We start from the raw sequence: 25,237 nt of genomic DNA on the forward strand, positions 1-25,237 counted from the left end.
GTCTCAGAGGTTGAAAATGTTCTAGGCCTAGGTTAGATTGTACGGAGGCTAGAAGCTTCCAGGACTGGGCCTAGGTTAGCAGACAGGCAGGAAGCCTCCGAAACAACTAAAGCAGGCAAATAAAAATTTCTTTTACGTATGACCTGGGGAAAAAGTCAAGGGTAACACAAGCTTCTAAAAGCTGGCAATCAGGCTAACTGCTGGGTGAGGCAAATAGAGGTCTGTGAGGGTCAGGCCAGGGCTGCTGAGGGCAGGACTTGGTCTTGGGTGAGGAAGCCCTGTGCTTGCTTGTACGGTACGTCCTAGGAGAAACTCAGGTGTCATGGCTTCCATGGCAGGGCACTGGGTTCTGATTCTGGCAGCTTCTAACAGCTGGCTGACTGAGACCCACTCGCACCTCTCTGTGATGGTGTGTCTGAGGCTGCTCAGTGCTCCTCACCTCTGGCCCTCACTTGACCATCACCTCCAGAAAGCCCTTGCTGGCCACCTTGACACACATTGGTCTGGATCCTGGGCATGCTCACAGCAGCTGTCACTCTGAGCTGTGACTGCTGGTTACCTCTCTGTCCTGAGGACCATCGGTCTCTTCTGTGTCCTGTGATGGCCCTAACCCTGGGGATGGGAGGATCAGGAATGAGTGGATGGGAGGAATATAAAAGTTTAGGCCTGGGTTTGAACCTGTGTCTTCTTAGGACTCTCTGCACCTCAGTTTCCATTTAGGCAGAGGGGATACTTGGAGTCCTTATCTAACGGAGATGAGCTGTGAGCCTCAGAGGTCAACACAGCGGTACTCAGGGGGGTACTGCTTAGAGCTCAGAGAAAAGGGGTTAAACTCACTCTCCAGAGTATGCAGGCTGAAGTGTGGGAGCAGGGCTTCCCCGAGGCCCTGGCTCTGACCCTTTCCCCGTCCCATTTCCTGTGCAGATGAGCAACAAACGTTCCAACAGCTTCCGCCAGGCCATCCTTCAGGGCAACCGCAGGCTGAGCAGCAAGGTCCTGCTGGAGGAGAAGGGGCTGAGCCTCTCACAGCGGCTCATCCGACACGTTGCCTACGAGACCCTGCCCAGGGAGATTGACCGCAAGTGGTACTACGACAGCTACACCTGCTGCCCTCCGCCCTGGTTCATGATCACGGTCACGCTGCTGGAGGCAAGGACCAGGGGGAAGGGGGGACCTTTCTAGACCTGGCATCGTGTGGGAAGAGGATGTCAGAGGTTCTGAGGGGGGAGGAAGGCTGCAGATGAAATAGCAATTGTTGTCCTGCAAGTCAGATCCTTGTTAGGAGTTATTATAACCCTGGACTGCTAAGAGAGTCCAAAGTGTGTGTGTGTGTGTGTGTGTGTGTGTGTGTGTGTGTGTGTGTGTGTGTGTAGTACATGTGGGAGCTCCCACTGAGGCCAGAAGAGAGTGTCAGACACCTTGGATGTGGAATTAAAAGCTGTTCATTTGTGTGGAAGCGGCAAGTGTCTTTAACTGCTGAGCTCTTGCTTTGCTTTCTGGTTTTTGAGACACGGTCTCACCCTACTCCCAGGCTGGCTGGGCCTCACTATGTATCCCAAGCTGGCCTCCAACTCTTCTTCTCCTAGCCCTGACCTTCAGCTCCCCAGCTGGGCTACACCAGTTGTTTAGCTTAAGTGCTATCAGTAAGCAGTCCGGGCAAAGATTATTTGAGGCTTTTTAAAAAATTCTTTTTTTTTTTTCCCTGCAGCAAAGCCCCCATATTCCTATACCCTTCAAAACAGCAAAACTCACAGATTTGGGGGTCTAGCCAGACAAATTCAATAAAGCCAATTTCTGTAATTCCTCCCCTGGAGGGTTAGAACAACAGCTGTTAGCCCCATGCGACCTCATTTCTAAACTGTAATTCAGGAGTCGCCAGAGCTTTCCCATGCTGCCCCTGGAAGGACACTTCCAGGGTCCTTAGAGCGAGAGAATGGCTGGGGTGCTTCTGGAACACAGAAGGAGCATGCGTTTACCTCTGGGAGGGAGCCTGGGTGAGGAAGAAAATGAAGTTTTTGAAGAACATCTTCTCTTTAGGGAATCTATCATACATTATTTTAAACAACCACAGGCGAGCGTTTCTCAAACACGTGCACACACGGATATACTCGTGAGTCCAAAGAAAGCCTCAGATCCCCCGGAGCTGGGTAGGCAGCTGTAGAACCTCTAATGTGGATACTGGGGGTTGAACTGGGGTTCTCTGAAAGAGCAGCCCCCAAGCCATACTTACTATCATGAAAAAAAATGAGCCCTGTGCAGACAGGGGACTCCGCAGGTATTCCTGTCTGGGACTTGCCCTGTGATGGAACTCAGTTCTCAGCTCAGCACAGGGAGCCCGCCCACCTCTGGCCCAGCAGGGATGCCTGGCTTCCCTTTGGCGGTTTCCAGTCTTTGGCCATTCCTCCTCTAAAGCCTTGTGCTTGATTCCACCTCTGCATGAGGTCCTATGATGCTCCTGCTTCCTCTATTGGCCTGCTGGGTGGGTTGCTCAGTTTCGGGTCTTTTTTTTTTTTTTTTTTTTTTTCCCTGAATCAGAAATATTTGGTCAGGCTGGGCTTGAGGGGTCACACTTGAAATCCCGTGAAGGGTCATCGTGCTGGCTAGGCTTCAGAGTGACATCTTGTCTCAAAAAAAACCGGAAATGGCCTGGAGTGATGGCTCAGTGGTTAAGAGCACTCTCCCAGAGACCTAGGTTTGATTCCCAGCAGCCACATGGCAGCTCACAGCAACCTGTAGCTCAACTTCCAAGGGTCCAGCACTCTCTTTAGGCCTCCGATGGCACCAGGCATGCACACGGTACACAGATATATGTGCAGGCAAAACATCCACAGAAATAAAATAATAAAGAAAAATATTTTTAAGAAACTATACCTTAAAAAAAAAAAAAGAAAAAAAGAAACTAACTTTAATGCCAGTACTTGAGAGGCAGGTGGATCTCTGAGTTTGAGGCCAGCCTGGTCTACAGAGTCCGTTCCAGGACAGCCAGAACTGCACAGAGAAACCCTGTCTTGAAAAAAAGAAAAGAGGGCTGGAGAGATGGCTCAGGGGTTAAGAGCACTGTCTGCTCTTCCAAAGGTCCTGAGTTCAATTCCCAGCAACCACATGGTAGCTCACAACCATCTATAATGAGCTCTGGTGCCCGCTTCTGTCATGCAGGCACACATGTAAACAGAATACTGTACACACAATAAATAAACAAATATTTAAAAAAGAAAGAAAAAGAAAAAGAGAAAAGAAAAAAGAGAAAAGAAAAAAAGACCCATAAAACAACAAAAGCAAACAAACAAAACACTGCTCTCTCTGTTGTGTCGGTAGAGATCTTCTGGCTGTTGTTATGTTTCATCCAAGCCTGTGTTGCAGTGGTGTTTTTCTGAGATTTTCTTAGATGTGTTCTTCCAGGGCTTACTGTGTGGGGCTATTTATTAACTTCTATTTGAGGACCAACAATAATGAGATACCATGGAAGCTCTGCTTGTTGCCAGGACACCTGAATAGCATTAGATGGAAAGTACAGGTGTGTGTGTGTGTGTGTGTGTGTGTGTGTGTGTCTATATCTGTGTGTGTGTGTGTCTATATCTGTGTGTGTGTGTCTGTGTCTCTGTGTGTGTGTGTCTGTGTCTCTATGTGTGTCTATGTGTCTGTGTGTGTCTATGTCTGTGTGTGTCTGTGCCTGTGTGTATGTATGTCTGTGTGTATGTCTGTGTGTATGTATGTCTGTGTGTCTGTGTCTGTGTGTATGTATGTCTGTGTGTCTGTGTCTGTGTGTCTGCGTGTGTCTGTCTGTGTCTGTGTGTGTGTGTCTGTGTGTACGTATGTCTGTGTGTGTCTGTGTCTCTGTGTGTGTGTGTCTGTGTCTCTATGTGTGTCTATGTGTCTGTGTGTGTGTGTGTCTGTGTTTGCGTGTGTCTGTCTGTTTCTGTGTGTGTGTGTGTGTGTCTGTGTGTGTGTCTGTATGTATATCTGTGTGTCTGTGCATGTCTGTGTATGTGTGTGTCTGTGTGTGTGTCTGTCTGTGTCTGTGTGTGTCTGTGTCTGTGTGTATGTATGTCTGTGTGTCTGTGTCTGTGTGTATGTATGTCTGTGTGTCTGTGTCTGTGTGTCTGTGTGTATGTCTGTGTCTGTGTGTCTGCGTGTGTCTGTGTGTGTGTACGTATGTCTGTGTGTACGTATGTCTGTGTGTGTCTGTGTCTCTATGTGTGTCTATGTGTCTGTGTGTGTGTGTCTGTGTGTGTGTGTGTGTGTCTGTATGTATGTCTGTGTGTCTGTGCGTGTCTGTGTATGTGTGTGTCTGTGTGTGTGTCTGTGTGTATGTATGTCTGTGTGTCTGTGTGTGTGTGTCTATGTGTATGTGTGTATGTCTGTGTGTCTGTATGTCTGTGTGTATGTCTGTGTGTATGTCTGTGTGTCTGTGTGTATGTATGTCTGTGTGTCTGTGTGTATGTATGTCTGTGTGTATGTCTGTGTCTGTGTGTCTGCGTGTGTCTGTGTGTGTGTCTGTGTGTACGTATGTCTGTGTGTGTCTGTGTCTCTGTGTGTGTGTGTCTGTGTCTCTATGTGTGTCTATGTGTCTGTGTGTGTGTGTCTGTGTTTACGTGTGTCTGTCTGTTTCTGTGTGTGTGTGTCTGTGTGTCTGTGTGTGTGTGTGTATGTATGTATGTCTGTGTGTCTGTGCGTGTCTGTGTATGTGTGTGTCTGTGTGTGTGTGTCTGTGTGTCTGTGCGTGTCTGTGTCTGTGTGTATGTATGTCTGTGTGTCTGTGTGTGTGTGTCTATGTGTATGTGTGTATGTCTGTGTGTCTGTATGTCTGTGTGTCTGTGTGTGTGTGTCTGTGTGCCTGTGTGTATGTCTGTGTGTGTGTGTGTGTGTATCAAACCTAGGCCTCATGCATGCTACACAAGCACACCGCCGCTGGCCTGGATCCCCAGCTGCCTGAGCAGTGTCTTGGAGAACAGGGCATATAGCCTTTGGTAGTCTAAGCTATGTCCAGGCTGTTTAAAGAGCCAAGCCTGACCTTAATTATACCTTCCTTCCCCACGTATGTGCTGGGCCTTGAACTGTCTCTTTGTGTTAAATTTAATGTTTGCTATTGTTGCTATTTTGTCCATTTAAAGTTGTAAATTACATCTATTTGCTTGTTTACTTGCTTTGCATGTGGGGAGAGTATATGCATGGTGCCCGTGTGTAGGAGAAAGGACAGCTTGCAGGCATCTGCTCTCTCCTTTTACCGTCTTGCTTCTAGAAGTGAACTCAGGTTATCAGGCTCGGCCGCAAGTGCCTTTACCCACTGAACCACCTATCTTGTGCGCCCACCCCCCTCCTTTTAAAAACAATATCTATTTGAATTTAAAGGTTTTCTTTAGATGTATTTACTTTGTGTGAATGAGTATGTCTGTGCACCACATGCATGCAGTGTCCACAGAGGTCAGAAGAAGGTATTGGAGTTCCCTGGGGCTGTAGGTACAGATGGTTGTGAGCCGCCCTGCCAGTGCTGGGGACCAGACCTGAGTCCCTTGTAAGAGCAGCAAGTGCTCTCAACTGCAGAGGCGTCTCTCCAGCCCTTGTTTTAACTTATTTATTTTAATTTTTTTGTGAGCCTGTGTGGCTGAGGGTGTATATGTGCTTTGAGCCCATTTTGTTGTTCTTTTTAGAAAGGATCTCTTTGTTGCAGGGGATAGCAGGGCACACCTTTAATCCCAGCACTTGAGGCTGAGGTAGGCAGATCTTTGTGAGTTCGAGGCCAGCCTGGTCTACAAAGTGAGTCCAGGACAGCCAAGGCCACACAGAGAAACTATGTCATGGGTGGGGGGAGCAAGTGGGAGAGAAAACAGGAAGAAAGAAGGAAAAAGAGAAGAAGGCGCTCGCTGCTTTCCAGCTGCCCTCAGACTTCCAATCCTCTGCCTCTGAAGTACTAGTTAGAGCTGAATACCACCACTCTCGGCTGCCCTGTCACTATTAAACTTGTGACCACCGGACAGAGCAGTCTAGCTACTGGTATCCATTTTCAGATATGGGAATTGAGGCCCAAATAATTCAAACGATTCGCCTGAGTTTGTCCAAAGGAGGCAGTGTTTATGTCCAGCTTGGTTCAGACTCCTGGTTCAGTCTAACTTCAGACTCTGACATTAAAACTCTTCAGCTGTGTGAACTTGAATCCTAGATTCAGAAAATAAAGGAAGCTACTCAAACAGCTGATTTGACTCTGGGAGCCCAAGGCTTCTGTTTCCCATAGAGTGCTAGCAGCTGGAGTCTCTGAGTCCATAACAGAGAGAAAATGAAGGAACACAGAGCTGCCAGCCAAGTCTGATGCCGGCAACATGACAGAACCCACAGCTGGCAGCGACAGAAGAAAGGGAAGAACAGTTTAAAGTAGGCTTGTGTCTTAAAGAAATTCAGCGCCGTTGTGTTTGGGAGGGAAAGGCCCCACCCTCTTGGGTTTCTGCACTGTGGTAGCCCAGCTTGGTACACTAAGCATCTTCCTCTCGAGACAGGGTCTCTCTCTGTGTAGCCTTGGCTGTCCTAGACTCACTCTGTAGACCAGGCTGGCCTCGAGCTTGCAGTGATCCACCTGCCTCTGCCTCCCAAGTGCTGGGATTAAAGGCGTGCGACACCACGCCCAGCACAAAGCCATCTTCAAATGGTTCTGCGCACACTCTGATTATGAACACGGGGTCACAGCAATGCATTTTAGAGTGAGTCCTAGAGAAACCACCAAAGTAAATTCCCTTCTAGGGCCCAAATAAACGCAATCATCTGGGGGGAAAAAAAATCAACATATGTGGTGCATAGGTGAAGATGAGGGGGAACCGGAGACTTCGTGCACTGTTGGTGGGGGTGTAAAACGGTGCAGCCACCAGGGAAACCATCTGGTAAACTGCAGAGAATGAAACATGGGGCTAGAGAGACAGCTGAGTAAGAACACTGGAACCTGGGTTTGGTTCCCAGACCCACTGCACGGTGGCTCACAACCATCTGTGGCTAGAGTCTGATTCCCTTACAGCCGTACACACGGTGCACCGACATGAATGCAGGCAGAGCACTAATGCACGTGAAGTAATGATGACTTGGTCTGTGTTTGAGACAGGGTTTCCCTGTGTAGCCCTGGCTGTCCTGAAACTCAGAGATCTGCCTGCCGCAGCCTCCTGAGGGCTAGAACTAAAGGTGTGCATCACCTCGCCCGGCTTCAAATAATAATAACCTTTAAAAATGAAACTGAAGAGCCGGGCGTGGTGGTGCACACCTTTAAATGCCAGCACTCGGGAGGCAGAGGCAGGAGGCTCGCTGTGAGTTCGAGGCCAGCCTGGACTACAGAGTGAGTCCAGGACAGTCAAGGCTACACAGAGAAACCCTGTCTCGAAAAACAAAACCAAATCATTTAGAAAGGAAGGAAGGAAGGAAGGAAGGAAAACAGAAAGAAGCCAATCTATATGAAATCAGAGTGAGTTGGTTTTTTTTTTTTTACTAGAATTAAGGTTTAAAATCATACCCACCAAAGAAACATAGACAAAGAGATCAAACGAGCCCATTGCACAAAAGTATCAGACAGAAGTAGAGTAAGAGATGGTTACTGATAAGTGGGTGCTGGCTGTGGGCACCTTTCATACTCTGGGGGTTTGGTGACGGCCTCCCGTCACATCCCCAGTACCCACCAGCAAAAGGGCCATCCTGGGCAGCCTTGTGTCTAATAACTGACCCTTCCACTCTGTGACTCACCTAGGTTGCTCTTTTCCTGTACAACGGGGTGCTCCTGGATCAGTTTGTGCTGCAGGTGACCCACCCTCGGTACCTGAAGAACTCGCTGGTGTACCACCCGCAGCTCCGCGCACAGGCTTGGCGTTATCTGACATACATCTTCATGCACGCAGGGTGAGTATCTCTCCTGCTCCTGCGGGTGGGCCTGATCACCTGGGCTGCAGTAGATATGTCAACACATATTATGGACATATTTACATATGCATGTTTTAAAATTAATTTTTACAGTGTTGAGGATTGGACCAAAGGAGTCCCTGAAACTCAGCAATTGCCCTGTCACTAAGCCCCAAACTCTGGGTTTTTGTTTTTGTTTTTTTTCTTTTCCCCCTAGATAGGGTTTCTCTGTGTAGCTTTGGCTGTCCTGGACTCAATTTTGTAGACCAGGCTGGCCTCGAACTCACAGAGATCCGCCTGCCTCTGCCTCTCTAAGTGCTGGGATTAAAGACATGCACCACCACAGCCTGACGGAGCCCCAAACTCTGGAAGTAAGTTTTCGGTTTATTTTTATTGACGTGAATACAAATCTGAGATAGCTTTTCGAAACTCTCCCAATAGCAAACATACCAGTCAGGTGTTAAGGAGAATGAGAGAGCAGGGTGCTGAAAGCCAGCAGTGGGAACGGCACACACACGTAACAGTATGGTTCTATGCACTTTGTAGAGGTAGGTTGAAACATTCTATGCTTCTTAGTGGCCAAAGCGAAAAGGGTCGTGTGACCAGCCAGCAGAGTTGTTCATATCTGTGTGTGTTGATTGCTTCCACAAGCCAAGTAAAGGACGAATTTATTGGAACTACTTACTTCCCATCACAGTCTGGCCAGGGGAAGAAAGCCTGGCATCCCTCCCCCAGCCCTCACAAGTTCGGAGTGGAGCAGGCCCCTTCTCATGCCAGGAAGGAGGACTTCCCACTATAAGACTTATTTTTAAAAAAAAGATTTATTGCCGGGCAGTGGTGGCGCACGCCTTTAATCCCAGCACTTGGGAGGCAGAGGCAGGCGGATTGCTGTCAGTTTGAGGCCAGCCTGGTCTACAAAGAGAGTCCAGGATGGCCAAAGCTACACAGAGAAACCCTGTCTCAAACAAACAAACAAACAAAAAGATTAATGTATTTATTACATATACAGCACTCTGCTTACACGTACACCTGCACACCAGAAGAGGGCACCAGATCTCATGGTAGATGGTTGTGAGCCACCATGTGGTTGCTGGGAATTGAACTTAAACTTAACTTAGCAATGTAACTTGCATTGCTAAGTTACAACAAGAGCTCTTTAACGCGTCCAGATGTTTTGAGACCATCTTTGTTCTCAGGCTCAGCAGTGGGTGTAGATTCTGTGAAAAGCAGGAGTGAGCCATGTGCTGGGGGACGGTGGCGCTGGTCCAGCTGATCAGACACCTGGGCTGGGGCCAAGCCACTCACTGCTACTCTCTGAGCCTTGGTTTCTTTTATGTTAACCCTTGGAGTGGCTAGGTCCTGGGCATGGCTAGTCCCCCTCCTCTGCCCCCCTTCACTCACCCCCCCCCCCGTCACAGCTGCAGCTGCAGCCTGTACCTGTCTGTCACCACCCTCGTGTATATTCTGTACTGTGTACCAGCTGGAAGGAACTTTTCCCTTGATAGTCAAGTCCCTCCCCAGCCCAGGAGCTGCCCAAAGGCAAAGAAGGTGACCTTGCACCAACCTCCCGGCACACAGCGTTTGCCAGGCGAATTAACGAATGTGGTCCGTCACAGGGTAGAACAGCTGGGACTCAATGTGGCGCTGCAGCTGCTGGTAGGAGTACCCCTGGAGATGGTGCATGGAGCCACCCGGATTGGGCTTGTCTATGTGGCCGGCGTTGTGGCAGGTAGGCACATGGGCCCCGTGGTCACCCTCCTGCCCGGCATAGGTCAGAGGAGATCCCAGGCTTCCTGGACACACACAGATCCTCATCTCAGGGGCTCCTGACTCAGAATTGTCCTCCTGGCAAATTTCCCACAGCCACCCACAGACAGGGAGATGTATTCCGGAAAAGGGGCAGAGCTACGGACAGAATTCCTGTCATCAAACCGCCATGTTCTAGCTGTGTAAGCCTGGAGAAGTCCCTTGGTCCCATCCAGCTTGTAGAGGGAGCTAAGGAGAACTGCCTGCCATGGTTGGGAGGCTGCTGTGTCATGACAGGCTCCTTCCCCTGTGCAAGGTGCAGAGGGACACCCAGGGTGTCCATCTGTCTGTCCGTCCGTCCGTGGTACAGATGAAGCCAGGCAGCTTTTTGGCCAAGGCACATCTGAACCCACAGGTAGTTCTCTCTTCTTCCCAGAGGGGCCATGGATTCCTTGATCGACCCTCTGAAAGCAGGACAGTCTGGCCTAGGAAGTAGTGGATACTCCCTGTTGGGAGAAGTCTGTGTGCCTGGCATGGGGGGAGGGGTAGGAGGTGAGTAAGTTCTCCCAGGAGAAACAGAAGCTCGACTTTAGAGCACCATTCTCCTTCATGAGGCCTCCAACTTTCTTGCTGCCTGCTAAAGCTTTGCCTCCTAAGATCTTCAGCTTGACAGCTGGGGCCCAAGGTGTGTGTGTGTGTGTGTGTGTGTGATCTTAATCCTTTCTGAGTGGCATTAAAGTTGTCATCAACAGAGCTGGGCAGCTGTGTGTGTGTGTGTGTGTGTGTGTGTGTGTGTGATCTTAATCCTTTCTGAGTGGCATTAAAGTTGTCATCAATAGAGCTGGGCAGCCTTGGCCTTGTAAACAGCAGGCAGCTGGAGATGGAAGTGACCTCAGAGCACCTCCGGTGGGCTAACCAGATACTTTGTAGACCCTGTGCCAGGGAGGAGGAGGGAACTGAGGGAGCGGACACCCTCAAAACCTTTCCTGAATCCAGCACCTACTGTGTCCTTTTTATTTATTTATTTTTTAAATTTTTTTTTGAGGGGGTGGTTTCGAGATAGAGTTTCTCCATGTAGCCTTGGCTGTCCTAGACTCAGTTTGTAGACCAGGCTGGCCTTGAACTCACAGTGATTCGCCTGCCTCTGCCTCCAGGGTGCTGGTATTATAGGCTTGTGCTATCATGTCTGGCTCCCACTGTGTCCTTAACAGAGGTTAGTGAGCACCTCCACCGTGCCTCTCTCTCAGCCACCCACTCACCAAGCCACCTGGGATTTATAGCTGTGCGTTCCCTACCCAGCTTCTCCAAGTCCCAGATGTGAAATGGCAAGGAACAGGGTTGGGGGTGGGGAGACCCACTCGTAGCACTTGCAGTTTGTAGTCAATTAGACTCGGGGTGCCAATAACTTGGAAGACAGAAGTGAGATTCAGAATGACTCAGCCCTCACCCGGAACAGATGACACGGCGGGGAGACAGCGCAGCATCCTTCCCCAGTGACGTCAGTGCGGAGTGGGAAGGTGCAGACAAAAGCAAAGCACACCACCGAGACACAAGGCTGCGGGGCTGCTGCGTGGCGCCCAGGGCACACAGTGCTCTGCCTGAGCCATCAATTCAGGCCGGAGGGCATTCTGGGCACCACAAATCATGTCATTTGACCTCGGTGGTGGAGTGGATTGATCTCCCTAAACAGCCCCTGCACCCCATCTAGATCACCAGACAGAAGTCCTTATGGGCGGTTAGACCTTGATTGGAGAGTTAGCTTATCCAGGCTCAGCAGGTGCAGAGTCCTCACCACCACCACATGTGGGCAGGAGCTAGTTTTCTCTCTTTTTTCCCAGACAGCGTCTCTCTGTGTAGCCTTGCCTGTCCTCGACTTGCTTTGTAGACCAGGCTGGCCTCTGAGTCCCACCTGCCTCTGCCGCTCATTTATTTGTTTTTTACTTTTTGGTTTTTCAAGACAGGGTTTCTCTGTGTAACAGCTCTGGGTGTTCTGGAATTCACTCTGTAGACCAGGCTGGCCTCGAACTCACAGATCTGCCTGCGTCTACCTCCCAAGTATTGGGATTAAAGGCATGCACCACCATGCCTGTCTGTCTCTATCTCTGTCTCTCTCTTAAGAGTTATTTACTTAGGTATATGAGTGCCTTATTGGCGTGTATGCCTGCACTCCAGAAGAGGGCATTAGGTTCCAGTATAGGTGGTTGTGAGCCACCACGTGGTTGCTGGGAATTGAACTCAGAACCTCTGGAAGAGCAGCCAGTGCTCGTAACCACTGAGCCATCTCTCCTTTAGCTATACTCTTCTCTAGCTGCTGTGGGTACAGAGTCCAAGGCTGAGGTATGGCCTCAGGCATTCCTGTAATGTCAGTGCTTCTGAAACTAAGCCAGGAGGATCAGGAGTTCAAGGCCGGCTTGGGCTACGTAGTGAGAAAGGAACACCAAAACAGAAGCCAGGGTTTAGAGGAACACGTGGCTTGCCCAAGAAGACAGAGCTTCTGGGTGAGTAGTAGAGCTGCTCTCCCACACAGACTCTGTGACCCCAAACACAAGCACAGGATGACGAGACCCAAAAGGCAGGCCTTTGCTTTTGTGCAGGTAATGTGTCAGAAACCAAGGAGGGCCTTGATCAGTATCTGACCCTGCTTTTCATGCCTGCCCAGTGCAGTTATCCCAGCCCCAAGGCTGTCCTGTTTTATCAAGGGACTGCTGCCTACCACAGCACCTCTGAAGCCAGTGTCTTAACAGGGCAGGTGCTCATACACCTGCAAGCCCAACACTTGGGAGGTAGAGCCAGTGAGGAGCAGTTCAAGGTCATCCTTGGCTGTATAGTGACTTTGAGACCAGCTTGAGCTGTGTAAGCTACTGTGTCAAACAAACAAACAAACAAACAAACACATAACGCAAGTGCACCAGCAACATTTCATTACAGAGTGTGTAGAAGCCAGTTTGCATCCCCAGAGCTCAGCACCTGTTAGGTAATAAATATTTGTAGAGTAGATGAAAGAATACATGAATAAATAAAGTAACATTGCCTAGAGGCAAATGTTCTGCCAATGTTAATTTGAGTTTTTTTCTAATGGTGGAGGGGGCTGTTGGAGATCACCTGCCTTCAGGCCTCTCAGGCTAAAACCACCGCAGCTGTGCTTTCATGGCCAGGCCACCAGGTCACCTGCATGATGGGCGTGGACCCAGAATATGTTTTGGACCCAGACCCCTTGGTCTGTGCTCTGCAGAGGTAAGATGTGACGCTCCATCTTGCCATGGTCTTTCTGGCTTCTGTCCCTACCACCGCCTAGGACCTGTCAGCCATGAATTTTATAACAAGTTATGAAGGGATCCTGCCTGGTCTACAACCTCCCTTGATGTCTTTTACTACTGTGTATGCAAAGATCCTGAATTGTTTGGTTCCGGCCCGTGCCTTTAGGCCCCAGCTGATACAGGGATCTTAGGAAAGTCTTGGAATGTCATAAGATTATACAACGAGAAAGCAGTGCACGTTTGTTACCCCAGCACTCAGGAGGCAAAGCGGAAGAGTCTCAGCAAGTTAGAGGCCAGCATGGTCTACGTAAGGCCTTTAAAGGATAGATACAGCTCAATCCAAAAGCTAAGCCACAGCCCTTGGATCCTCAGCCGAACCTAGGGCCATTGAATTCCTGATCTGGGAAGAACTCTGGACCCCCCCCTCCCCTTTTATGAGCAGACAGCTTCGCTCCCCAGACTCCACCCCATGTAGCCAGAGGGCTCCCTGCTCTGCTCAGTGAATTAGGGAGCCTGAGAAAGATTTCCTTTGAAAATGGGGTTTCATTGCTCAGAATGTAAGAAAGCTTTAGACTTCCTCATCCCATACACATTTGCAATACTGACGCCAAAGGAATTTAGGAGCAATGCCTAAGGTCACGCGACGGGTCAGTCATGTTGCCCCATTCCACACTCCTGCCAGGATTCCTAGCTGGCCCCTGGCCCAAGGGTTAAGCGTTAAACCTAGGAAGGGGGAAGGAAAGGTCAGTGCTGTGTAGGCTGGCCCCTGGTAGGGCCCTTCTGTCCCTGCAGGCTGCCTGCCGTGAGGCCTCTCTGGGCCTGGTGGACTGCTCTAGGGCACCGTGGAGACGATTTGCATAGGTCAGTCAGAGAGAGGAAAGACAGCAGCAGCTGGGTGAAGCCGGGCTTGCTCTCTGCAAACAGTAATTAATGAGGAGCTGGCTGGGGCAGCTGGCCCTGCGCAGTCCTGCAATGCGGCCCTCACACAGTGGCCAGGAGAGCGTGGGAATCTTTTGTGATGCAGATCCCTGGGATTCCCTTGCCGCTGTGGTCCCCCTACGTTGGGGATATTTATGACTGAACCCTCTGGGTAGGCCAATAAGAGAAGAGAGTCAGCTGACAGTAGTTGAATACCAAATTAAAGCCCGAAGAAAGACATGACAAAGGTAAAGGAAGATTTCCAGTTGCCGTGGGCTGGGAGAAGGGACTTGGGGGTCCTGGGGTCACGATAGCCTGGAGTTTGTCTGAGTTTGTTAGCAAGAATTGGTCACGGGGACCTGGAAGGGGGGGGTGCCAAGAGGCAGGTGGCCGGTGGTGCTTCCATGAGGACTTCCCTCCACATCTCCTTCATCCAGGGTCCTGGTTAAGGAACCCCCTCCTAAGGTGTGGGCCCCCACTTTTGTGGAACTCGCAGATTTGGGCTCTCAGCCTGTCCCTACCTCCTCTCTCCAGCGGCTAATTGACTCCTGAGCCTGCAGGCATTTTCCAACTGTGGTTTCTGCTGGCTCACCCAGACCAGCCGCTCCTCACCCTCTGTGCCCCTGGGCTCTACCTCCTAGTTATTTTTAGTCTCCCGTGTCCTTCCCTGGAAGCCAAAGCATTGATCACACTTAAATGCGACCAGAACAATAAATTTCCCATCTCCTCTCTTGCCCAGCTTTCCTCCAAGGGGTAAAGTTTGTCAGCCCACACATCAGCAGCCACAGAACTGCCCTCTCCCCAGAGAGTGTGACGTCATCCCTCCCTGGGCTTTCAAGGGCATTCTCCCCGCAGAGAAGCCCCACTTGGGAGATCCTGTGGGCTTTGTGCTTTGGCTTGGCTGGCAGGAGGTGGGGGGTGTGATGTTAAGCAAGTTTCTAGATTCAGCTGAGCAAAGAGACAAGTGGAAAGAGGCGAGGCCACCACCTCTGAACTACTGTGAGAAGTGGCTGCCACTGAGGCCCGAGAGCACCGGTTTTGATTAGCATGGCTTTCAGGCTGGGGAAATCAATCGCTCTGTGACAGAGTGCTTGCCCAGCTTAGGTCAGGCCCTAGGCTCAAATTCCCGGCCTTGCAGGGGAAGGAGAAGGATTCAAATGCTGGTTTCAGCGCTTCCCACCAGAAAACTGGGATGAGAGCCCCTCCCTTATGTCTAGTGAGGCAGTTAGCACCTGCCTCGGTGGCCTTCAGGGTGGCTGGGTAGGAGGGTAGCAGGGAGAAATGGTATGTACCCTGCCTGCCTACCCTGTGTGGGATACCTTCTGTTCCCCCTTGGCAGCCTTTGGTCACCACCAGATGTTGCAGGAGCACGTGGTCTGGTTTGGAATCCGTCTCCCACCCACCCCCACCCCCACCCCTCCACCCCGGCGCCTTCTCTTCTGTGAATCTTGGTTTCCCATCAGTAAAGTGAGAAAGCTGAACCAAGAGGGCTCATTCCACCTGACACAGATCTTCTGGGAAGTCCAGAGGAGGTTGCAAGGCAGCATGGCATCGAAGTGGGAGGAGCCAGGGGAGCCTGAGCCTCTCACCCTGGAGTTGTTCCAGGGCTGGCCTGCACAGCGAGTTCAGCCTTCTTCACGGTCTTCACTCTCTCTGTGCCAGGCTCCTTGGCTGTGTCTGTGGCTGACATGACTGCACCTGTTGTGGGCTCTTCCGGAGGGGTGTATGCGCTGGTCTCTGCCCACCTAGCCAACATTGTCATGGTGAGCCTCCCCTGTCCCCCGTGGGTCTTCCCTGTCTATCCTCTGTCCATGACTGGCCTTGGACATTAATCCCTCCAGAGCTCTCTCAGCCCAGGCCAGCCTGGCTGGTACCCTGGTTCATACCTGCATCTTCCCCTGCAGACCCGTTTCAGCTGGGTCCTTCCCGGAGGTGTTCATATTTTCTCCAGCCACGCTTGGCCTGCAGGTGTGCCTGCCTCCCTGTTCCCACCCGTTCCCTCAGAAATTGTTAAAATCTGGCCACGAGTGTCTCAGTCACTGTTGCTGTGATGAAAGCCCATGGCCAAAGCAACTTAAGGAGGAAAGCCTTTATTTGGCTTACATTCCCACATCACACTTCACCATCGAAGGAAGTCAGGGCAGGAACCTGGAGGCAAGAGCTGATGCAGACGCCATGGGGCTGGGGGTGGGGGCGTGGTGGTGTTCCCTACTAGCTCGCTTCCCATGACTTGCTCAGCCTGCTTTCTTCTAGAACCCAGGACCACCAGCCCGGGAATGGCACCGCCCACCATGGGCTGGCCCCTCCCCCATCAATCAATCATTAATTAAGAAAATGCCTCACAGGCTTGCCTGTACCCTATCTTAGGGAGGCATTTTTTCTCAATTGAGGTTCCCTCCTCTCGGGTGACTTTAGCTTGTGTCAAGCTGATATAAAACTAGACAGCATTGGCAGTGGAGCGGGGTGGGGGTGGGGGGCGCTGGAAAGATGGCTCAACGGTTAAGAGCACTGGCTGCTTTTCCAGAGGACTGCAGTTCAATTCCCAGCATCCACATGGTGGCTCACAAGTGTCTGTAACTCCAGTTCCAGGGGATCTTACAGCCTCACACAAACATACATGCAGGTAAAACACCAGTGCACATAAAAATAAATAATTTTTAAAAAACTAGCCAGTACAACTAGTATGCATGGTCATTAGAATTCTTTGCCATAGATTGTGCAAAGTAAGAGGACTTTGGGGCTGAGGGGATGAGCCAGTCTGTAATGTGCTTGAAACAGGCATGTAAAGACCTAAGTTTGGGTCCCTAGCACTTAGTTAAAAAGCTGGGCGTGTTGGTGCATACCTATAATCCCAGCACTGGAAGGCAGCCATTGGGAGCTATCCTAGCCAAACCAGTGAGCTTCAGGCTTGACCTCTGGCCCCAACAAGCATGCATGCATGCACGTGTGCGCATGCGCGCGCGCGTGTGCACGCGCACACACACACACACACACACACAGGAGAGCCTTAGTGATCATGTCATCAGACTTCTCAAGAGACCTTGTGAGAGGAAGTGATCTGCCCAAGGTCACATGCCCTGACTCCACACGTCCTGACATTCGTCTGGGTGTTGTCCCCTGCTCTGGCCCCTCACATGGTCAGGGTCCCATTCTCAGGTAACCTAGGTCGGAGTCCCTGCTGCCCACTCCTAAAAGGAGACCACTGGACCAGGCCGCTTACCGCTCTATACCTTGGGTTCTACGCCTCTGAAATGGGGCGATGTGTAATAACTGAGAAACAAATGAAAATAAGTTCTTAAATATTAACTTCATCCCTCATCCCTTACAAAAGAAGCCAGGCAGACTCAAACTAAACATGGCCTTCGAGTTGGCAGGTAAAAGGAGGCATGTCTAGTTTAGAGGCAGAACAGTGCCTTGCTAATGGGACGCAGGTGTCCCCTCACAACCCTATTGGCCTAGGAGCCTCTCTGTGTCACACACCTACCCCCTGTGCCTGACATTACTCATGCTGCCTACAAGATGTGGGGGTAGGAAAGAGCCCAGAGAGGCCACCGCTTCCCCGTGAGCCCTTCTTGCTCCCCCCACCCCTGTTTGCCCACAAGGCACTTGTGACGCTTGGGTATCACAGTTGTTTTTTTGGAGTCTCCACATTCGCCCATGGTTTTTCATCCGGAGTTTTGCTTTCTTTTGGTTGCACAGGTTGTTGCCACATAGCCTAGGATGTCCTGGAACTCACAATCCTACCTCAGCCTTCCAAGTGGGGAGTCTGGCTTCCCTTCCCTCCCAATCTTCCTCCCTCCCTTTCCCCCTCTCTCTCTCCCTCCCTGCCTCCTTCCTTTCTTTGGCTGGGGATGGGGCTATCCCAAGCTGGCCTGGGACTCACTGTGTATTCCAGGCTGACCTCAAACTTGTGGCAATCCTCCTGCTTCAGCTTCTCAAGTGCTGGCAGCCCAGCACATCGGACTGGAATCCCTGCTTTTGTAGCTCTTGCTTTTTGGGTTGTGAGCCTAGCCTGTAAGGGCTGAGCCATCTCTCCAGCCCAGCAGTGCCATTCTCACTGCCTCGCTCTGAACACTGGCCTTTCCCAGCTGAGCACCAGAGGGAGGGAGGGAGGAAGGGAGGGAGGGAGGGAGAGAGGGAGAGTCAGCTTCCTCTGAGTGAGTAGTACGTTTGCTACTGGGCTAAATTCTGGCAACCTCCAGTGTGTTCTAGTAGTGAGACTGACTATAGGTGGGTGTGGGAGAACTGCCTGGGTGTGAGGGCTCACAGCCTGCTCCTGTTTACACTCACAGCTCGGTCTGCAGAGGCCCTGAGCGCACGCACGGGGCTACCTCACACGGCCCTTCTAAATGGGTCATCCTCTATCAATACTGTCTTTCCTCAGACACAGCTATTCCTCTGAAATCTGTCTCCTCCGCCCTCCTCCCCCTGCCCCAATTCCTCTCAGTTAGAGAAGGAAGGACTGACCTTGTCCCTTCCATCCCTGAAAGATAGGGATGGGGCCTGAGATGGTGGGGGACAACAATCAGACACAGTGGAGTGAGGTCAGTGGGAAGGATAGACCAGAGTTGAAGATCTGTGCACTCCCCACCTCATGGGAACAGCTGTGGTACCCCAGAAGTTGTCTTGGGGGAGACAGTCTACTCTCAACACTGGAGGGTAGGCCACAGGCAACCCAGGGGACCTATGAATCAGTTCTGTTCAGTTTACACTTTAACCCATGGCCGTAGAGATGAGCATCCCCATTGGATGCTCCCGTCCTGCCTTCCCAGAAGAAAGCAGCTCCCTGCCTGCCTCCTGGGAGCTGACCAGTGTGCCAGGCCACTCTAGAGTTGCCTGTGCTTGTCGATGTTGATGAAGGCCCATTCTTGTGAGAAAGGTCAGTCCCATCTGTACCTCCATCTCTGCTGCCCCTTTGCAAGAACTGAGAAATGGCGCATGCCTTTAATCCCAGCACTCGGGAGGCAGAGGTAATTGGATCTCTGTGAATTCAAGGCCAGCCTGGTCTACATATTGAGTTCCAGGACAGCTATGGCTCCATAGAGAGACCCTGTTTAAAAAAAAAAAGTACTGTTTCAGGGGCTGAAGATTGTTTAAATATTAACAATTCCATATGCTTCAGCCTAATGTATATTTTATTGATTTACTTCCAAAATTTGGATGGAATGTTTATTCATTAAAGAGTATTTCATCAGAGCAAATGACAGAAAAACTATGGATTTGACAGTCAGCAATCTGGATTTGAGAGCCATTTGATGGCGGGATCTGTCACTGTGAACTTGCGGGGCTCCCGTTGCTCTCATAGGGTGGTTGTCAGGAAGATGAGAACAAACAAACCTGAGCATACTTTCCAGACGGCAAACCACCACTCAGCAGCGAGAGCCTGTGTGTACATAATGCATGCGTATTTTTATTACGTCTATGCTTTTATTTAGCGGGGGGAGGGGAGTGGTACATGTCTGACACGGTACAAGTGAGGGTATCAAAGGACAATGTTTGGGAGTGGGTTCCTTCCACCTTGTGGCTCCCAGGATTTAACTCAGGTTTGACAGCGGATTCCTTTTCCTACTGAGCCATCTTACAAACTTTATGTGTGATTTTAAAAAATAATACATATTTTAAGGCAGGAGTTCTCTTTGTAACTCTGGCTGTCCTGGACTCGCTTTGTAAACCAGGTTGGCCTCGAACTCACTTGCCTCTGCCTCCCGAGTGCTGGGATTAAACCACGCCTGGCTCACACCCAGCTCTTAAAAAAATTATTTATTTAATTTTACTTCATGTGTATTGATGTGAGGGTGTCAGATGCCGTAGAACTTAAGTTGTGAGCTGCCATGTGGTTGCTGTGGATTGAACCCTGGTCCTCTGGAAGAGCAGCCAGTGCACTTAACCACTGAGCCGTCTCTCCAACCCTATATGTAATGAAAAAAAAAAAGAAAAGATTTATTTATTATGTATACAGTGGTCCCTCGTCAGAAGAGGGACCAGATCACATTATAGATGGTTGTGAGCCACCATCTGGTTGCTAGGCATTGAACCCAGGTCCTCTGGAAGAGCAGCCAGGGCTCTTAACCTCTGAGCCATCTCTCCAGCCCCTATATGTAATTTCTCTACAGAGAGAAATCAGAAAATGTGTTCTTAAGCCTTCTGCTACATTCCAGGAAAATGTGTAGCACTTTTGTTCTCAGGACTAGCTGTTAATTAGAGATTTTTCTCTACATAAAAGTATGGCTTGTGGTTGGAGTGGTACCTGTAATCCTAGCATTTGGGAGGCTGAGGCAGGAGGATCAAGAGTTCAAGGCCAGGGCTGGAGAGATGGCTCCAAGGTTAAGAGCACTGGCTGCTCTTCCAAAGGTCCCGAGTTCAATTCCCAGCAACCACATGGTGGCTCACAACCTTCTAGCATGAGATCTGATGCCCTCTTCTGGCCTGCAGGCATACATGCAGGCAGAACACTGTATACATAATAAATAAATATATATATTTTTTAAAGTTCAAGGCTACACAGCAAGACCATGTCTCAAAAGCAAAACAAGGAGCTGGGAAGATGGCTCAGTAGGGGAAAGGGCTGAAAAAGCACAGGACCTGAGTTCAGATCCCAGGAACCAAGCAGAGCTGGGTGCGCTGGCAGTGCATGGCTGAGTCTAGTCCTCCTCCTGGTGAGATGGGAGGTGAGACAGGAGAAGCTCCAGAAGCTCACAGGCCAGCTAGCCTGGAAAACACAGTAGCAAACAGCAACTGGCCGTGTCTAAACAAGGTGGGAGCAAGAAGTTGTCCTTGACCTACACATGTGCACCACGGCACATCCGTGCCTTCACTCACAGGCAGACATGCAAATGCACAAGATGCATACATACATGCATCTTATATGTGCACACACACACACAAATAGATTTAATCCTGAAAGTATGTCTTTCATATTTATGTGAAAAAATACATATACGTTGAATTAAAAAAAAAAAGACTTCCAGTTTATAGCAAAGAATTACAGTCAGAAAATGTCTCAACCAAAGATGTGGCCCACAAAAAGGCTTTCAATCAAGACTTCCTATTTTAACACTGGAAATAGAAAGAGCCACCTGATTGAATAATTTATTAATTGCCCGCTGCTGGGGCCCATAAGCTAGAGTTCCATTTTTAAATATGCAAGATATTTACTTACACTTTGCTGTGTGTTAGATGCTTTCCTAAAATATTTGAGAGCCAGAATCTTTGCAAATTGACTTTCATTGTCAATGCTCAAGAAAAAAATGCTAAAAAAAAAAAAAACAAAAAAAAAAAAAACCAAAGAAAAACCTCTGCCATAAGGTTTAAGGTTTATGTAATTAAATGAATAGCCTCTTGTAAGAAAGATAAATCATTCCTGATTTACATGCCATGCTTTCATGGTGTGTGTGTGTGTGTGTGTGTGTGTGTGTGTGTGTGCACGCGCGCGTGTGCGTTTTACTGAGCACTGAGCCCAGCGCCTCACACTTGCTAGGAAATGCTCTTAATTGGTTGAGTGCAGATGGTATCAAGGCGACTGGTTACCTACTTGTTCTTGGTGGCTGAGTCACTGCCCCCCCATTTCCCCCTAACCGACCCCCCTTACCCCCCCCTCAGGCTGTGGGAGAAAATGAAATTAAAGGGTCTGGGAAAGGCCTGGCTCCGCAGGGGCTGGGACTCTGCCACATTTATAGTGGCAGCAGTGCCTGCTGTGTGAGACTCCTTTTCTCTCCTGGTGTTTCACTGCACTCATTTTATTGGAGGGAATAATGGGTCCTGAAAATAAGCAGCCGACAGGGAAGACTTTCTAGTTTAACCCCTTCACTGCTGGAGGGGGCGGATTATAATTCCCTGAGATTCCCTCAGCTCTCTGAGCCAGCTGGCACTCAGGAGGCAAAGGCAGGCGGATCGTTGTGAGTTCGAGGCCAGCCTGGTCTACAAAGGGAGTTCACGACAGCCAAGGCTACACAGAGAAACCCTGTCTTGGAAAAAAAAAAAAAAAAGAAAGAAAGAAAAGAAAAGAAAGAAAAGGCAGACAAAATGTTTTACAGACTCTTAGAGGGTGGTTGACAGAACTGTGGAGTGGGAGGAAGTCATCCCAGGAAGATGCAGGGTTGAGGGCAGCCTGGGATTCCTGGACCCTGTGTCAAAAAGACAAAGGAAAGAAGGAAGGAAGGAGGGAGGGAGGGAGGGAGGGAGGGATGGAGGGAGGGAAACCCATGAAGCTGGCCTCAGTAGTGCTATGGTAAAGCAGAGCTCGACACTGTCTAGGGGCATTTAGACTATTGATTTTTTTTAAATGATTCATTTATTTTTATTTTATGTGCAGTGGTGTTTTGCCTGCATGTATGCCTGTGTGAGGGTGTCCGATCTTGGAGTTACAGACAGTTATGAGCTGTCATGTGGGTGCTGGGAATTGAACCTGGGACCTCTGGGTCATCTGAGAGAGCAGTCAGTACTCTTACCCACTGAGCCATCTCTTCAGCCCTAGACTATTGGGTTGTTTGTTTGTTTGTTTTTGTTTTCCGAGACAGGGTCTCTCTCTGCGTAGCCTTGGCTGTCCTGGACTCACTTTGTAGACCAGGCTGGTCTTGAACTCACAGCGATCCGCCTGCCTCTTGCCTCCCGAGTGCTGGGATTAAAGACGTGCGCCGCCACCGCATATCATTAGTATTTTATGTGTGCTATTTTATTTCATTCTTACAGTCACCTGATAAAGATGATAACTGACATAGGGACTGTTTGTATCAAATTCACAAACAAGGGCACTGGAGAAAAAGGAGTTAGGAGCCACCCTAGAGACAGCTGAGAGCAAGAATGGTTGGTTTATTTTTATTTTTTAACTGCCTTTCATTTGCCACCACTTCTGGGTTTCGCAGTGTTGGGGATGGAGCACGGGACTTTGTGCGTGCCACAGAATTCTGCCGTCTACCAACTGGACTGTATCCGCAGCCCTGGATAGTGTTCTCAAGGCTGATCCCAGAGGAGGCACAGAGGAAACAGAGGCAGCTGAGACAGCCTAGCTCACTCTACCTGGCTGTGTCTCAAGACGCAGTGAAAGAGACCATGTCTTCATATACAACACTGAGGCCACGCACATCATCATCCTCTAAGCACGTAAGAGGCCAAGGCAGGAGAATCACAGAAGCCAAAGACACCAGAGAAGTCAGTGTTGGTGGCGCATGGCTTTGATCCCAGCTCTCAGGAAGCAGAGGCAGGAGGATCTCTGAATTCAAGGCCAGCCTGGTCTTTAGTTCCATGATTGCCAGAGCTACATAGAGAAACCCTGTCTTGGCAAACAACAACAACAAAAAACACCAAATAAAATAAAATTTAAAAAATGATTTAAATAAATAAATAAAATTAAGAGGTTGTAATCATGATAGGTCCACATGACATAAAATTTGCCCTCTTTGTTTTGGTTTTTGGAGACAGGGTTTCTCTTTGTAATAGCTCTGGCTGTCCTGGAACTCACTGTGTAGACCAGGCTGGCCTTGAACTCACAGAGATTCACCTGTCTCTGCCTCCCAAGTACTGGGCTAGAGAGATGGCTCAGAGGTTAAGAGCACTGACTGTTCTTCCAGAGGTCATGAGTTCAATTCCCAGCAACCACACGGTGCCTCACAACCATCTCTAATGTGATCTGATGCCTTCTTCTAGTGTGCAGGTGTGCAGAGCATTGTATATATAAAATATAAATAAATAAATCTTTAAAAAATATATTTATTGCTGGGCAGTGGTGGCTTCTGCCTTTGATCCCTGCACTTGAGAGGCAGAGGCTGGCAGATCTCTGAGTTCGAGGCCAGCCTGGTTTACAAAGTGAGATCCAGGACAGACAAGGCTACACAGAGAAACCCTGTCTCAAAAAACCCAAAAAAGTACTTTTATTATTCTTATTTATTTGACTGTGTGAATAGATGCTATGTGCGTGCAGGTGCCTGTGGAAGACAGAAGAGGCCACAGGTTTACTTGAAATGGAGTTATAGATGGTTACGAGCCACCCAAAGTGGGGGCTGAGAGCTAAACTTCTGAAAGACAAACGTATACTCTTAACCCCTGAGCTCCATCTCCAGCCCCCAGATTGACCATCTTTTTAAAAAATTATTTATTTTAGGTATATGGGTGTTTTGCCTGAAATTATATATATGTATGTACAGGTACTTGCGTGTCTGGTGTCTGAGAAGGCCAAAAGAGGCATTGAATCCCCTGAGACTGGAGTTACAGACAGTAATGAATCTCTATGTGCGTGTTGGGAGTTGAACCTAGGCCCTCTGCAAAAGTTGTTAGTGCTTTTAACCACTGGGCTGTCTCTCTAGCCCCCAAAATTCATTTTGTAAAAAGCGCACTAGTGTTTTGTCAGCATGTATGTCGGTGTGAGGGTACAAAATTCCCTGGACCTGGTGATACAGATGGTTGCGGGCTGCTGTATCTGTGGGTGCTAGGAATTGAACCCAGGTCCTCTCTAACCACTGAGCCATCACTCAAGCTTCAAAACTCACATCTACTACCTTTTTATTTTTCAAGGCAAGGTTTCTCTGTGTAGCCCTGGCTGTCCTGGAACTCACTTTTAAACCAGACTGGCCTCAAGCTCACAGAGATCCACCTGCCTCTGCCTAATGACCGCTGGGATTAAAGGTGTGTGCCACCACTGCCTGGCCAAAATTCACCACTTAATAAATGTTGTTTCTTTCTCCCTCCCTTCCCCTGCCTCCCTCTGTCTACTTTCTTTTGGGAATAGCATTCAGGGTCTTATACTTGCTAAGGAAGTTCTCCTGTCATTCTGCCTGCCTCCCACCCCACGGTAACCATTGTGTGTGCTCACACCCTTGGGCAGCAGTGAGCACCATGCTATCTAAACTAAAGCGCATGCCTGTGGTCCTAGCATTTGAAGGCCACGTGGCCGGCCCACCTCCCTGCTGCAGGAGGCCCAAGGCTCACTCCAGGGACTGGATTACTGGATGCGTGGGAAGCTCTGGGCCCTGTTTTGTCCCCTGTCTCTTCAGAAAGGTGCCTTGACAGACGCTAGCCGTCCGAGGATTACCCTGCCCTCTGCTTCTAAACAGAACATCCAGCAAGCGAATGTTAGACTTCCTAGCTCAAATGGGGCCATGTGCTGCCCACCTCACTAATGAAGAAGGGCCCACTGTGCACAGGGTCTCAGCACGCTTCCCCTGCTGGCCTGGGACCTGGCATCCTGCAGCCTTCTAAGCCATCCTCCTCCTCCTCCCCCTCCTCCTCCTCCCCCTCCTCCTCCTCCTCTCCCTCCTCTTCCTCCCCCTCTTCCTTCCCCTCCTCCCCCTCCTCCTCCTCTGCTTCTTTTACTCTCAAAGAATTTAAATGTATTGAAGACAAAATACTTGTGACTTACAAAGCAGTTAGCAAAAGTAATTTACTAAAGGTTACTGTTTATTTTTATTTTTATTTGTTTTTGTTTTTTGGCTTTTTGAGACAGGGTTTCTCTGTGTAGCCTT

General features: G+C 49.6%; 1 protein-coding gene across 2 annotated transcripts in view; it reads left to right on the forward strand.

The window, feature by feature from the left end:
- The window catches only part of Rhbdl3 (rhomboid like 3), a 52,160-nt gene that overhangs the window by 20,215 nt on the left and 6,708 nt on the right, over window positions 1-25,237 (forward strand). Inside the window, exons 2-6 of one of the 2 annotated variants that reach the window (XM_051158104.1) lie at window positions 721-775; window positions 925-1,149; window positions 7,715-7,863; window positions 9,480-9,592; window positions 15,447-15,547. In XM_051158104.1, coding sequence (XP_051014061.1) covers window positions 925-1,149; window positions 7,715-7,863; window positions 9,480-9,592; window positions 15,447-15,547 — 588 coding nt within the window. In that variant the 5' untranslated portion in view covers window positions 721-775. The remainder of the gene's footprint in view (window positions 1-720; window positions 776-924; window positions 1,150-7,714; window positions 7,864-9,479; window positions 9,593-15,446; window positions 15,548-25,237) is intronic. The other variant, XM_051158103.1, reaches the window with a different exon arrangement.

The sequence above is a fragment of the Acomys russatus genome, chromosome 16 (genome assembly GCF_903995435.1).
Source record: "Acomys russatus chromosome 16, mAcoRus1.1, whole genome shotgun sequence".
Taxonomy (NCBI): domain Eukaryota; kingdom Metazoa; phylum Chordata; class Mammalia; order Rodentia; family Muridae; genus Acomys; species Acomys russatus.